This window comes from Epinephelus lanceolatus, chromosome 9, assembly GCF_041903045.1.
Source record: "Epinephelus lanceolatus isolate andai-2023 chromosome 9, ASM4190304v1, whole genome shotgun sequence".
NCBI classification, from domain to species: domain Eukaryota; kingdom Metazoa; phylum Chordata; class Actinopteri; order Perciformes; family Serranidae; genus Epinephelus; species Epinephelus lanceolatus.
Window position 1 is genome coordinate 12489178 of NC_135742.1, and position 13929 is coordinate 12503106.

At 38.4% G+C, this 13929-nt stretch overlaps 1 protein-coding gene across 2 annotated transcripts; it reads left to right on the forward strand.

The window, feature by feature from the left end:
- The first annotated feature begins 875 nt into the window (after window positions 1–875).
- Window positions 876–11702, forward strand: prlrb (prolactin receptor b). 2 transcript variants are annotated; one of them, XM_033618581.2, is made up of 9 exons: window positions 876–1020; window positions 2455–2618; window positions 3183–3315; window positions 5374–5543; window positions 7254–7417; window positions 8984–9125; window positions 9244–9340; window positions 10028–10097; window positions 10198–11702. In XM_033618581.2, exons 2-9 carry the CDS (start codon window positions 2558–2560, stop codon window positions 10819–10821), a joined length of 1461 nt encoding a protein of 486 aa, XP_033474472.1. In that variant the 5' UTR covers window positions 876–1020; window positions 2455–2557; the 3' UTR covers window positions 10822–11702. The 2 variants fall into 2 exon arrangements, with proteins under 2 accessions (XP_033474472.1, XP_033474473.1); XM_033618582.2 differs by having other exon boundaries at window positions 9295–9340.
- The last annotated feature ends 2227 nt before the right edge of the window (window positions 11703–13929 follow it).

A 13929-nucleotide genomic window follows, 5' to 3' on the forward strand; every position in this document is an offset into this window, starting at 1 on the left:
CCTATTATTTCTTTTACAGATTTTAAACTAATATATTTAAGGTATAGAAATGTATTTTTCAATGCACTAACCTTTAATGTAAATTAAAGACCATTTACGTTTATGATATTGTATTGTACTGCATTATCATATTGTATTTATTTACAATTTCTGCAATTTACTGTCTACTCTATTTGTTATCTTCTATTTCAAATATTTCATTTTGTATTCACTACTCAGACACAAGGATTTTAACACTGTGTTTAACCTTCCTTGTTTGAAAATTTGTTACTTGATTTTTTTTTTTTTACTGGTATTTTCAAACACCAGGCCTATATTTTTTATTGTATTATTATTTTAATGAATACACAGACATTTGTAGAACACAGCATTTGTTGATTACAACACAACTGAGAACATAAACTGAAAAAAAGAAGATAAATTAAAAAGTAAAGTCATCAAGAATATATGAAATAATTATATGAATAATTATAAATAATTATATGAAATAATATTTTTTTTAAAAAAAAGGTTCAAATCTCTTATAAAAGTGAGAGGGGAAATTATTTAAAATATTACTCTAGGGAGATAAATAGTTTTAATTAATTTGTATTGCTATGTCTCAGTATCTTCATTGGACACACATTACCCCCAACACACATAGGCCTACATACAAATCACTCAATACATAATAAAATCTAAATTATTTTTTTCAGTAACTACCAACTGGCTTTTTAAAACAGTACATATGTGGAAGTAAAATCATTTCTAGGTATTAGGTATATATATACCAGGTAGTAGGAGTGAGACATCTCTCTTTGGCTGTGCTCAGGCGGGCATGCCTTGACGACAACAAGCCACGCCCCTTCGCCATGACTCTAAGGACACCTCTCTTCCTCACGTCATATCGTACCTGTAGACGCAGCGGTAGCCAAGTGTGAAAAGAGTGTGTACAATAATACTATAACCAAAGACGTCTGTCTCTGCTGTTGTGTCAACATCAGTTACATGTAGCGACGGTCTGACAAACGTCCTCAACAGGTGAGTGAACACCGGAGCTGTAGTTTAATAACATTTATAAATGCGTTTCAAACTATATTTAGTAATTTGTAATGGTTTTTGTTTGAGTTTTATTGTGTGTGTGCCCGCAGGTAGGTCTAAAGGGACTAGACACAACATGTACACCTGGTTAACGTGTAATACCTATGCATTAAAAGGGGGTGTTAAGCCATTTCTTTGTAGTGTAGTGTAATATTTTTCTATCCTTTTGCCCACCATAATAGAAAACCCTAATAGGAACACCTTAAAATGAAACTAGAGTCTATATTTTTTATTTGTTAAATTGAGATTAGTAGTGTTTTCATCAAGAATGGTGGTTTGTAGACTCTTTCTGCAGGAACATATTAAAAGGTAGGCTTAAAATGCAGAATAATAGTAACATAATTTCAGTATGTGACTTATAATAAACTAGATATACTTTTTCTATTTTGGTACAAATCATAATAATGTGGCAGCTCAGCTTGTTTTCCAGGAGATTGTTCTCTACTGTTGTGACTCAGTGCAATTTAAAGATGATTTTTCTTAGTATTTAAAGTGTATTTAGTTTAGATGTGTGATTTAGTTTATTATAATTATAAGAAGGTTTGAATGAGAATAAAAAATGTCATCTGCAAGTAAAATGTTAACTAATATTATATAAAATAAAACCTAATAAACCTAATCTAGATCGCGCCTTGCTCAAGCCATCCTGTAAAAACTTGTCTGAGCAGGTGTCGCCAGCATGAAGCTGAGCTGGTTCTCAGTGTGGTTTCTGAAAAAAATAAATAAAAGGAAATAAGAAAAGTAATCGGTAAAAAGGTGTGACCCCATTTGCGGCATCCTGTTAATTACAGGCTGGAGGACACTTTCCCACACCTTTTTAGATGACTAATTGCATAAAGCATTTTAGCGTTGCTACAAAGAGTCTGAGCCAGGAAGCATAAACCTGCAGAGTGCTCACTCTGAGCCAATCAGTCAGCCTACAGTAAATTTCAAACGAGTCCGAAAAGGTGCAGAAAATCAGCACAGGACTTTGAGGAACATATTGGTGGTATAGCTGAGTGTACTATCACATGTATTGGAAGGGTGTTCGTGTGTATTTGATCTTTATTTGAGTCAGTGAATCTAAATGAAGATGAGCTCTCTAGAACGAGGAAGTACATACAAATCTAATGTCCAGTTAAAAGAAAGCACAGTTAATTCTGGTAAACCCAGATTCTTTTGGAATGCTGCCTCACCTTTGATCTGTCTTTATTGACTTATAACCCCTCATCTTTTTATTCTTCCCTTTCCTGATTAAAAGGCGCTGCTGGCAGTCAAATCATAGCTGCCAACAAGTTATATACAACTGCAGATGGCCTGTATGCGTAGGCGACAACATGTACTTACACTTATTGGTTGTGCTTGTTGTTTTCCCTTCATATGTCCTTGTTTTAGGTCAAAACAAGACACGCAGCCAGGCCACGGGTTTATTTCACCACATTAACCACAAGCTGGTGATGTCACCTTCAGGGCGGGCAGTCTAACAGTTTGTCCCAGGATGAGGAGACATTTTGGGTTGGCACTGCTCTTGCTGCTGTCAGCAGCTGTGGAGTCCAACAGTAAGTTGAAAGGCTTGGATGCCATTATTTTGGTTTATAACAATGTGTTTTGAAAGGGTCAGTTCTCTAAAATATAAAATCTGCTTACCTCAGTGATATGCAAACGTAGACATGCAGATAGTTTTGGTTTTATTTGGTGCGGAGATCTGCCACTGAGATTTCTTTAGTGTTCACAGCAGTGAAAAAATATATTTACATCACTGCTTGAAGAAAAATCTTTTCTTTTTCCATAGGAGCTGATACTAAAAGATATAAAATAAGTCTTCACAGCAGCTTCTTTGACCTAATAGATATTACTGTTTAATTTTTTATCAAGTCCAGCCATTACAAATAAAGGGTGGAAAAACAAGTCTCAGCCACATATAACCCTCCAAACTGGGCAAATAAACTAAAACTATCTATCTGCCATAACTAGACACCATTAAAGATAAAAGGTCAAAGATTTTTAATGTTATTGGGTGAACTATCCCTTTAATTTGTCATGTTAGTCATGATCTTACTATTGTAGTAGTGCCAAATTGTGGATTAGGATCTAATGTTTGTTTTTACGCCATGTGTTGCCAGGCATGTCTCCACCAGGGAAACCAGTCCTGCTCGGCTGCAGGTCCCCTGAGAAGGAGACGTTCACCTGCTGGTGGGAGCCAGGCTCCGACGGAGGGCTGCCGACCACACACCGCCTGTATTATGAGAGAGAAAGGTCAGTCCAATTACATTTTTAGATTTTTGTTTTGTATTTTGCCTTTGTGCAAAAGGTCACGGTGGAGATGCAGGAAAGGTGGAGGAGAGGGAGAGAGAGGGGAGTGACTGACACAAAATAAAGACGAGAACCAGGGTTTACATCACAGTAGACTGTCACTGTAGTCTCGGATAAGTTAATTACTCACACTGAGATCAAGTGGAAGTAAAGCCTCTGTTGTTAAGTTGTCAGCCGTGTAGTGTTGTAGACAGGTGAGTGGAAAACTACCGGCTCTCTTGTTCACACACTTGTGTTCAGTCAGGTGAGAACAAATCTTTGTTGCTGTGCATGTAAACCTGCAGACCTCAAATGCTTTACCTGTGTGACCCTCACTCGACTTGACCTGGGGCTAAAATGCTGATATAAATACTGATAGTTTTAAACTTTTCATGGCTTGATTGGTGGTTTGGTCCACTACTTTGGTCCATGAATGGCCATAAAACTTACATATATACATTTTATAGGCCTATTGTCTTCCCAAGTATCCCAAACATATTTCATGTACACTCTGGTGTTCATACTTCAGTTTTTTATTTGTTAATTATCTTGTGTTTACTTAATTTTTAAATGATGACGGTAATGGTAGATGGTGAGCATTGTACCTGGTAAACATCAGCATGTTAGTGAGCTGATGTTTGCTTTTAGTGCAGCCTGAAAGAGCTTTTCATTAATCATTATTACATAAAATGTCAAGTTTGTAGACATTTATATTTTCTGACAAAACACTAACACATTAGGCAGTGATGCCCCTTAGGGAGGGCCAGGTGGGCCACAGTCACCCTAATACAATTGCTGCTGACATTACTGTCTTTAAGAGGCTGTGGCATGGTAATTTTTTAAAGTTAGGCAAAGATAGTGGTATCTTGTGAAACCGGACAACCTAAGACATCTACTGGCACCAGCCATGTTGGCATAGCTTTTAAGAAGGAGGGTTTTGGTGAGGTATCTGGTGTGGTGTTTTCAAAGGACTCCCTTGATATCTGAATGAAGATGGGTTCGATGGATACCTACGAGTCTCCCCTGAACTTGAGAAGGCTTGTTCCCAGTGAATGTTATGTGCCTTACAATCAATGCGCTCCTTCAAAGTAAAGCTGTATATCCTCCTGAGACCCTGTGTCCTCATTTGAAGACATCACGTTTTGGGTTTACTTGGCCTTATACTTCATTCTACTTAACTTAGACCTGTTGTCCTCGTTCATGGACACTTTTTTGTGCCATCCAGTGTTCGTAAGAATACGATACAACAATCCATGTTAAAAACAAGATGGCAGCCATCTCTGCCAAGTCAGTCTGCAGCCAATCCCGACACAAAAGTGGACAAGGTCCAAAACCTGATCACATTTTATGGCTGAAACTTGTTTATTTATGACTAATAATGTTTGTAGTTTGATATGGCAACAAATTATGACTTTATTATTGTCTCGTTTGAGGACACTGGGACTTTATTATCATCTCGATTGAGGTCATTGGGGCTTAATTATGTTGACTATGCCTAATCTTTTATACTTATCGGGTCCTACTGATCCCAAATAGCTAGGAGAAATTAAGTATGCATACCAAACAAAAGTTCGGGTCTCAGGAGGATATTTCTCTTTGTAAGGAAAAAGACAAACAACCTATCTGAAAAACAGTTTTCAATTAGCCCATACACTTTAACAGCATAATCGAATTCCTGAAATTCAGGTATGGCTTTTGGTTTTGGTGTGCTACCCCAAGATTTTCAGCAGCCCCATTTGGCCCCCTCATGGGAAAATTTCTGGGGACACCACTGACATCAGGTTCCTAAGACATGTCAGAAAATCTGATTCTTAGTCTCTTAGATGGTGACATTTGGGATCATGTTGCAGTGGTCAGTGAGGACACTATGTGGACATCACACGCCTGACTCTTATCTGGTTATCAGTTAGGCCCTGTAGCTGTTCACTGAATGTCAGCATGTGATGACGGCCCACAGCACAGTTTAGCAATGTTAACTTTGTTGTACAGGAGCAGTAAATGTCTTGCTTTGTGTGTGCGTAGATTGGAGGGAACGTACGAGTGTCCGGACTATCGGTCAGCAGGGAGGAACTCCTGTTTCTTTGACAAGAACCACACCTCCATCTGGGTTGACTACTACCTGACGGTGGTGGCTTCCAACATCCTCGGGAATGCCACTTCAGACACCTTTAAGATGGACGTGATGGAAATAGGTATGTTTTGTTACTCCTGACCCAAAGAAAGAGGATTTAGATGAGTGACAAAGATATATGCAGATTAACGAAGACAGTTACTGAAGGAGAATTTCATTAAAGCACACTTTTTGTGTATTGAAAATATCCTCTAAATTGCTGCTTTTCTGCTTTATGGCACCATGTTATTCCCGTGGGTTTGACTCTGCCCTGTACTAGTTACTGTTTAATGTCTATAAAAAAGTAGTTTTACAACACTGAACCACAGTGGATAAAATTAGTATTTCTGACACAGATTAACTGCGACACAAAATGACAGTTTAATTCAAAAATAAAAACAAATCCCTACAAATGAATAATAATAATAATCATGAGTAGCTTCATCTGCTTTGCTCAAGAGTGTTTCTATGTCACACTGGGAGTGATAAACTTTAGACTACTGACAACCCCTCTGTCTGTGTATTCATCAGAGTAGAAGACGGCACACGGCAGAAAACAATCAGTATTGATTCAGGTAATGATTAGTCTGAGTGGGCAGAAGTTCGCTGCAGAGATCAGCCTCTCATTGGGCGGAACGAGCCACCCGCTAAAGTCCCGCCCTACCACCTCCGGCTGTGTAGCAGTTTTCAACCGTTTTCAACACGTCCTTTACTAACTTTTGCGGTGTTTGGTCTTGTGGGGATGTAGCCATTTTTCTGCCATGGTTCGTGTCCTGTAGGTGATATTTTTGTGGGCATGTTACACCAAAACCTGTTTCCCCCCGGCAATATTTTTGCAAGTGCACCGTTGCTGTGGCACCGCCCAGAACGATTGTGATTGGTTGAAAGAAGTACAAGTAGCCGGGGCGTTTTTTTCTCCAATCTCAAAGTGAGAGTCGGCCCAGCCAGACCTTTGTTTTCTTGAGAAAGGTCAGGTGAGCGAGACTAGGTAATGATTGGCACAGTTTTGCCTTCTTGAGTTTCATAATGAATGGAAAAGTACTGTTAGACAGACACGAGGCGCGAATAAAAACAGAATGAGGCAGAACTGGTTTATGCCCGGTGTAAAACTTGTGTACAGTCTGGGATCAAATTTCACAGCTTTTGTTTGGTTACACAGGTGGTTGTGCACGTAATCTCCATGCACTGCACTTAGATTTGGAGCAGAGTCTTGTCCCATGTGAGAAAGAAGTAACTCCACTGCATTAGATTTTGTCCCAGGGGTTTCAAGTGACTTAACTAATTTTTGATTTTCGCCTCTTGTAACCCTGTGAAGACACTTTGGGGTCCAAGGACCTGCTTCACAAGCAGCCATGGTTATATTGGTCTGTTGACGGTTCATTGCTTTGTTTCAGACTGAGTTATCTCAACAGCTATTAAATGGGCTGATATTGATGTTAATGATCCTCAGATATTAATCCAAATGACTCAGGTGACCCCCTGACCTCTCCTCAGGCACCACCAATAACTCAGTTTGTATGTATCGACTGAAATATCTAAATCAGTATTGATGGATTGCTATGAAAGGAAGAATGGTAATCATTTTGGTGATCCCATCAAATTTGAATTTGTCCTAAACTTTAATTTATGACCAGAAACCTGCAAAGGTAACAACATTCCCATCATCCTCAGCTGTAATACACTCAACAAAGACAGTGAACATGGTTAACATTTTACCTGCCAAACATCAGCATCTTAGCATTGTCCTTGTGAGCATATTAGTGCACCTCTGGGTCTTGTTGTGTCTCGTCAGTGAAACCATACACTCCTGAGAACGTGACTCTTCAGGTGGAGGAGAGAGAGGACAGCCCATGTCTCCGTGTCAGATGGGAGCCTCCCTATAACATAGACACCAAGTCCGGCTGGGTCACCATTAAATATGAATTAAGAATCAAACAAGGAAACAACAAGTGGAAGGTGAGTCAGAAATGGTAAAGACTGATTTTTAAAAAAAAAAAATAATTTGCACGTAAGCAGCATCTTCCACAGTGCAGTAAAACAGTGTTGTAGCTTTGTTTTTACCCTTTTCAGTTCCCAGAACAAAAGTTGTTTTTATTGGATGACTGCTGCACATTGTGTTTGTTGTGCAGGACAGAACAAAAAGTGCCTTTCAAAGGTACAAACTGTGATCTGTACAGAAACAAAATGAATTCAAAATGTAAACTACAGGATTTAAACCTGTTGCAGTCTTAAATTGACTGAGAGGTCTTTTACTACGGGTGCCAACAGATAAATCCATATTATAAATGTTTTCTGACTCTGTTAGAGGTTTGTTTTAGAGCTGATAAAGCAACCAAGTCAATAACTGAACAGTCATTTTTTAAGCATAATGTGTTGTAGTTTCTCAAATGTTGATATTGGCTGTTTTTCAATGACAGTTACCTGAATATCTTTCAATTTTGGACTGTTGGTCGGGCAAAACAAAGCATTTAGAGGCACCCCCCTGTGCTCAGAGTAGTTGTGATGGTAATTTGTTGTCATTTTATTGAGTAAACGATTAATCTGAAAAGAAAAAAAAAGTCAGGTTAATGAAAATAAAAGTGCAGCTCTAGTCTTTTATGTTTGTATAAAAAACATAAGCTTATGTTTTTAGTTATAATCATCTCCGGACTGCAGGAAAAGCCAGGATACTGTGAATTGCCTGTAAAAAAAACCTCACAATTGCATGTTACTTTGTTTACACAAACTTACATACATGCTAAAAATATATACATACTTATCTTTGTATTGAAAGTCACTAAAAAAGTGGGTTGAATTTGGTTCTTTTACATTATTTTCTTATAGAAAACAACACACACACACACACACACACACAATTAAAATAAGGAACTGGCAAGTAAGAAACTGTACTTAGGTACTATAATAGAAAAATACCCATTTATCAAATTTAAAGCACTCATTGGGGGACTTTTGACTTCCTAGCAGGCTGATCCAAAGAGAGGGGAATTCTAATAGTGAAGGAACATTAGGACCTTTGAACAGTCCTGATAGAGCATCTGAGGCTGCCATCTGCTCCATAAGGAGTTCAGAGTTCAGATGTTTTGGGCCAAAGATCCATTTTTTCAAACAGATTATAAAATTTAACTGGTGGCAGGTGATAGGTGTAGATAAAGGTGATTAACCCTGTCCTTTTAGCCCAGCTGCAGCAGAAATCTCACTTTGGCATAAACTGTGGGAGTGCAAACAGGAAGAAATTAAACTACTTCTCTGGAGGTCAGGAAACATTCAAATGGTTGTGTAGTCAGCCAGCAGAGTGCAATAAAGGAGCTGTCTCCATGACTGTCAACAGGAGTGTCAAATGCTTTGACCTCATTTCATGCAGTATATGTGTGAGACAAACATTTTCTATGTTCACTGTTTTTTGTAGTTATTATATAATAAATCAGTTCATCAGTGTTCTTTAATGCAGGTAAAGGAAAGTTTAGCCCGTGATCTAATTCAGATATGAGGTGAACATTTTGTGATTTTTGTTTTTTTCTCCAGGAGTACAGGTCAGGCACACAAACGTACTTCAGCCTGTACGGCGTCAGTCCTGGGGCGGTGTACACAGTTCAGGTGCACTGTAGACTGGACCACGGTGCCTGGAGTGAGTGGAGCAACACCACCTATGTGAAAATCCCCAACTGTAAGTCTCAAAAACTGTTCTCAGAAGATCTTTGTCTATAGCAAGGTAGCAACTGTCTCAAGTACTAACAATCACTGAAAATTAGTTTGCTTTTTTTTTTTTTTTTTTTTTTTTTTAGATCTTCATAATGACAGACTGTTTTGGATAATGGTTTCTGTCCTGTCTGCAGTTCCAGTTATAACAGCAGTGAGCATCCTGGTCATAAAGAGGAAACAGTATGTATTTTCTGCAAAAAAGATGTGTAATCAATGTTGGCAAAAATGAGTATCGATAAAATAAATATTGGAATAAAAAATTAAACAAATATATGTGTAAATAAATACATGAATAAATAATTAGGAAAAATATATCAATGTAAATATAAATACAGGAGCAAATAAATAAATGTGTAAAAAAATACGGAAATAAATAAATAATGTATAAATAATTGTGTAAATAAATACAGGAATAAATAAATATATTAAGAAACAAAAAAATAAAAGAATAAATAAATGCATAAATAAATAAAAGAATAATAAGATTAATAAGTGTGGAACATTATGGATATAAGTAGATTATTAAATATATAAATAATGATAAATAGGACATACACAAATGAGCATCTTAAAAATGTTTTTATGTTTTGTATAACTATATTTATTCATTTATTTATGTGTCTGTGTATTAATAAGGTAGGAGGTCCTAACCTCCACATGTATTTATTTCAGCATCTATTTTTTTCCATTTATATTTCAGCATTTATTCATTATTTTTATTTCTGTATTTATTTATTTATTTATTCCTGTATGCAGATTTATTTATTTATTGACAGTAACATCGTTTTTCATCCTCCATATATTACTGTTTTCATAGTGTCAAGATGGTGAGGATAATTTGACTCATGGCTTTCTTTTGTTCCCCAGTGTGAAGCAGTTTGTTCTGCCCCCTGTTCCTGGTCCAAAGATAAGAGGAGTTGATGTCCAACTTCTCAAGGTAACACTGTGTCTGCATTGTATTTCCAACACATCCAAAAAGTTGCTTTGGGCCTGACAATGGCAATGTTGTAATGTACTGAACTGATTCTAACCTCCAGAGTAGGGGATCTGAAGATGTCGACGGTGTCCTGATCAACAACCCGAGCTTTCCTCCTATGGTGGCCTGGAAGGACCAGATGGAGGAATACCTTATCGTGACGGACAATGATGACGGGCTTTCCTCGCATTCTCAACAAAGGAAGAAAAGCCTGATTATTCCTGCTGGCTTCCTCTTAGACACAGAAATCTATTGTAAGGAGTCAACGCTGGCTGGGGAGAGAAAGAACGAAACAGAAAACACCATCGAACCCTTCACAAACAGCGGTTATGTGGATATTCAGAGACATGTGGAGAACTTACAGGGGGTGGATGTGAAACAGGTGGACTACAGCAGAGTCAAAGAGGTGAACAGTGACAATGTTCTCATCCTCAAGAAAGAAAACACCAAGGCTGCTCAGAGACAAGAGGAAGACATACCAGAGGACTACAGCCAGGTGAAAGAGGTGGACAGTGACAATATGATCCTCCTGCAGACACAAAGTCCATCAGTAGACACGTCCTGTGGAGAGAAGGGAAACCACTACACAGACTTTGCCCTTCAGAGGCAAAGAAAACCTCACGTGTGCACAGAACTCATTGACAGCGGATATGTAGATACCATCCCTACACCACCTTTAATGTAGAGTGTTGTTTTATATGCAGTGTCCCCAGTGATGTTGAGGGTTTAAGGCTGCAGATATTTTATGTTTCTGTCATTATTACTGGATGAGTTGCCATGAAGTTTGGCACAGACATTCATGGTCACCAGAGGATGAATCTGCATGACTGGTGATCCCCTGATCTTTTCCTACAGCATCATGTGTGGTTTGTGGTTCAGAGTGACATATCTTGAATCATGGGTAGATTGTTGAGAAATCTATTACAGATATTCAAGGTCTTTTGAAGTCTAACTTTGGTATTTTTTTTAACCTGAACCTTTTTTCCCATATTTTTGTGCCTAATTAATGCAAACAACAATTTTTGTATTATGTCCAGCATTGAGAGGGCTGCAGCAGGCAGCAATGCAATGTCTGTAATGTAATCATATAGGAAAACTGTCATTGTACGTCCATTATAAATTGTTATTTTTGCTGCAGACAGACTCAGACTGTTCTAAGTATCTGATGTTTGTTTTTACCTTTTACTTTATCCAGTCTATTTGTTATTGTGTCTTAAGTCTTGCTGAAGGAGAATCCCATTCATAAATCTTACAAGTCGTATACTCAAGCTTAAATAGCAACCATCAAAGGCCTCATACACATTGTTGAAATCAGCTAAATAATCTTCCATGCTGTTGAAAATCTTTTAGATAAGCGGTTCCAAAATGGTCCAGCCATGGGGTCCAGATTTCTCCTTAGTCTTTAGTTTGAGGTCCCACATTTTAATACATGCAGTGTCATACTTGAGTTTGGCCATGTCATTGAGCTAATTTGCTGTCTCCGTCAAGAAGCTGTCAGTTAGTCACTTACTCTAAATCAGAAAACAGCCCTTCAAAATAAAAGCTCTGTACTAGAAATGAACTGTATTTAAAGATATACAGTACAGGCCAAAAGTTTGGACACACCTTCTCATTCAATGCGTTTTCTTTATTTTCATGACTATTTACATTGTAGATTCTCACTGAAGGCATCAAAACTATGAATGAACACATGTGGAGTTATGTACTTAACAAAAAAAGGTGAAATAACTGAAAACATGTTTTATATTCTAGTTTCTTCAAAATAGCCACCCTTTGCTCTGATTACTGCTTTGCACACTCTTGGCATTCTCTCCATGAGCTTCAAGAGGTAGTCACCTGAAATGGTTTCCACTTCACAGGTGTGCCTTATCAGGGTTAATTAGTGGAATTTCTTGCTTTATCAATGGGGTTGGGACCATCAGTTGTGTTGTGCAGAAGTCAGGTTAATACACAGCCGACAGCCCTATTGGACAACTGTTAAAATTCATATTATGGCAAGAACCAATCAGCTAACTAAAGAAAAACGAGTGGTCATCATTACTTTAAGAAATGAAGGTCAGTCAGTCCAGAAAATTGCAAAAACTTTAAATGTGTCCCAAAGTGGAGTCGCAAAAACCATCAAGCGCTACAATGAAACTGGCACACATGAGGACCGACCCAGGAAAGGAAGACCAAGAGTCACCTCTGCTTCTGAGGATAAGTTCATCCGAGTCACCAGCCTCAGAAATCGCAAGTTAACAGCAGCTCAGATCAGAGACCAGATGAATGCCACACAGAGTTCTAGCAGCAGACCCATCTCTAGAACAACTGTTAAGAGGAGACTGCGCCAATCAGGCCTTCATGGTCAAATAGCTGCTAGGAAACCACTGCTAAGGAGAGGCAACAAGCAGAAGAGATTTGTTTGGGCCAAGAAACACAAGGAATGGACATTAGACCAGTGGAAATCTGTGCTTTGGTCTGATGAGTCCAAATTTGAGATCTTTGGTTCCAACCGCCGTGTCTTTGTGAGACGCAGAAAAGGTGAACGGATGGATTCCACATGCCTGGTTCCCACTGTGAAGCATGGAGGAGGAGGTGTGATGGTGTGGGGGTGTTTTGCTGGTGACACTGTTGGGGATTTATTCAAAATTGAAGGCACACTGAACCAGCATGGCTACCACAGCATCCTGCAGCGACATGCCATCCCATCCGGTTTGCGTTTAGTTGGACGATCATTTATTTTTCAACAGGACAATGACCCCAAACACACCTCCAGGCTGTGTAAGGGCTATTTGACCAAGAAGGAGAGTGATGGAGTGCTGCGGCAGATGACCTGGCCTCCACAGTCACCGGACCTGAACCCAATCGAGATGGTTTGGGGTGAGCTGGACCACAGAGTGAAGGCAAAGGAGCCAACAAGTGCTAAACACCTCTGGGAACTCCTTCAAGACTGTTGGAAAACCATTTCAGGTGACTACCTCTTGAAGCTCATGGAGAGAATGCCAAGAGTGTGCAAAGCAGTAATCAGAGCAAAGGGTGGCTATTTTGAAGAAACTAGAATATAAAACATGTTTTCAGTTATTTCACCTTTTTTTGTTAAGTACATAACTCCACATGTGTTCATTCATAGTTTTGATGCCTTCAGTGAGAATCTACAATGTAAATAGTCATGAAAATAAAGAAAACGCATTGAATGAGAAGGTGTGTCCAAACTTTTGGCCTGTACTGTATATATATATATTTTTATAAACTTGACATGTTTGCATTCAGAATAGGCCTGTGATCCACCTTTGGACCGCAACCCACCAGTTGGGAAACACTGTTTTAGATAACGGTAAGCTAAGCTTTCTATACTCCAACACAACACATTATTCCCTCTCACACGCGTTTCCAGTGTTGTCTCACTGCAACAAGTCTGATTCTGTGATGCTGGGATGCCTCAGGGAAGCATATTTGGCCCACTTCTCTCATTTACTAATGATCCACACTCACTTATAGTAAACACTGCATTTGTCCTTTTTACGTAAATTAGACTTAACATTTATTTAGCTTAAAGAAAAAAAAAAATCAACCCCAAACTGTCCTCTGATTTTAATTTCCAACAACTGAACCATCTGCTTATTAATGCTTAAAAAATAGTTTATATCTCCATTAGGAAATTTGTGTATACTCCCTCTTAGATTCAGTTTATATTTAAGGATTTATAAAAAAGAAAAACCACTTTACGGAGCATTTAAACAAATCTGAAGACAATTAGGGAATTATGCTTATTCACTTTCTAGGGGAGAACAGATGATAAATTTAATATCTATCA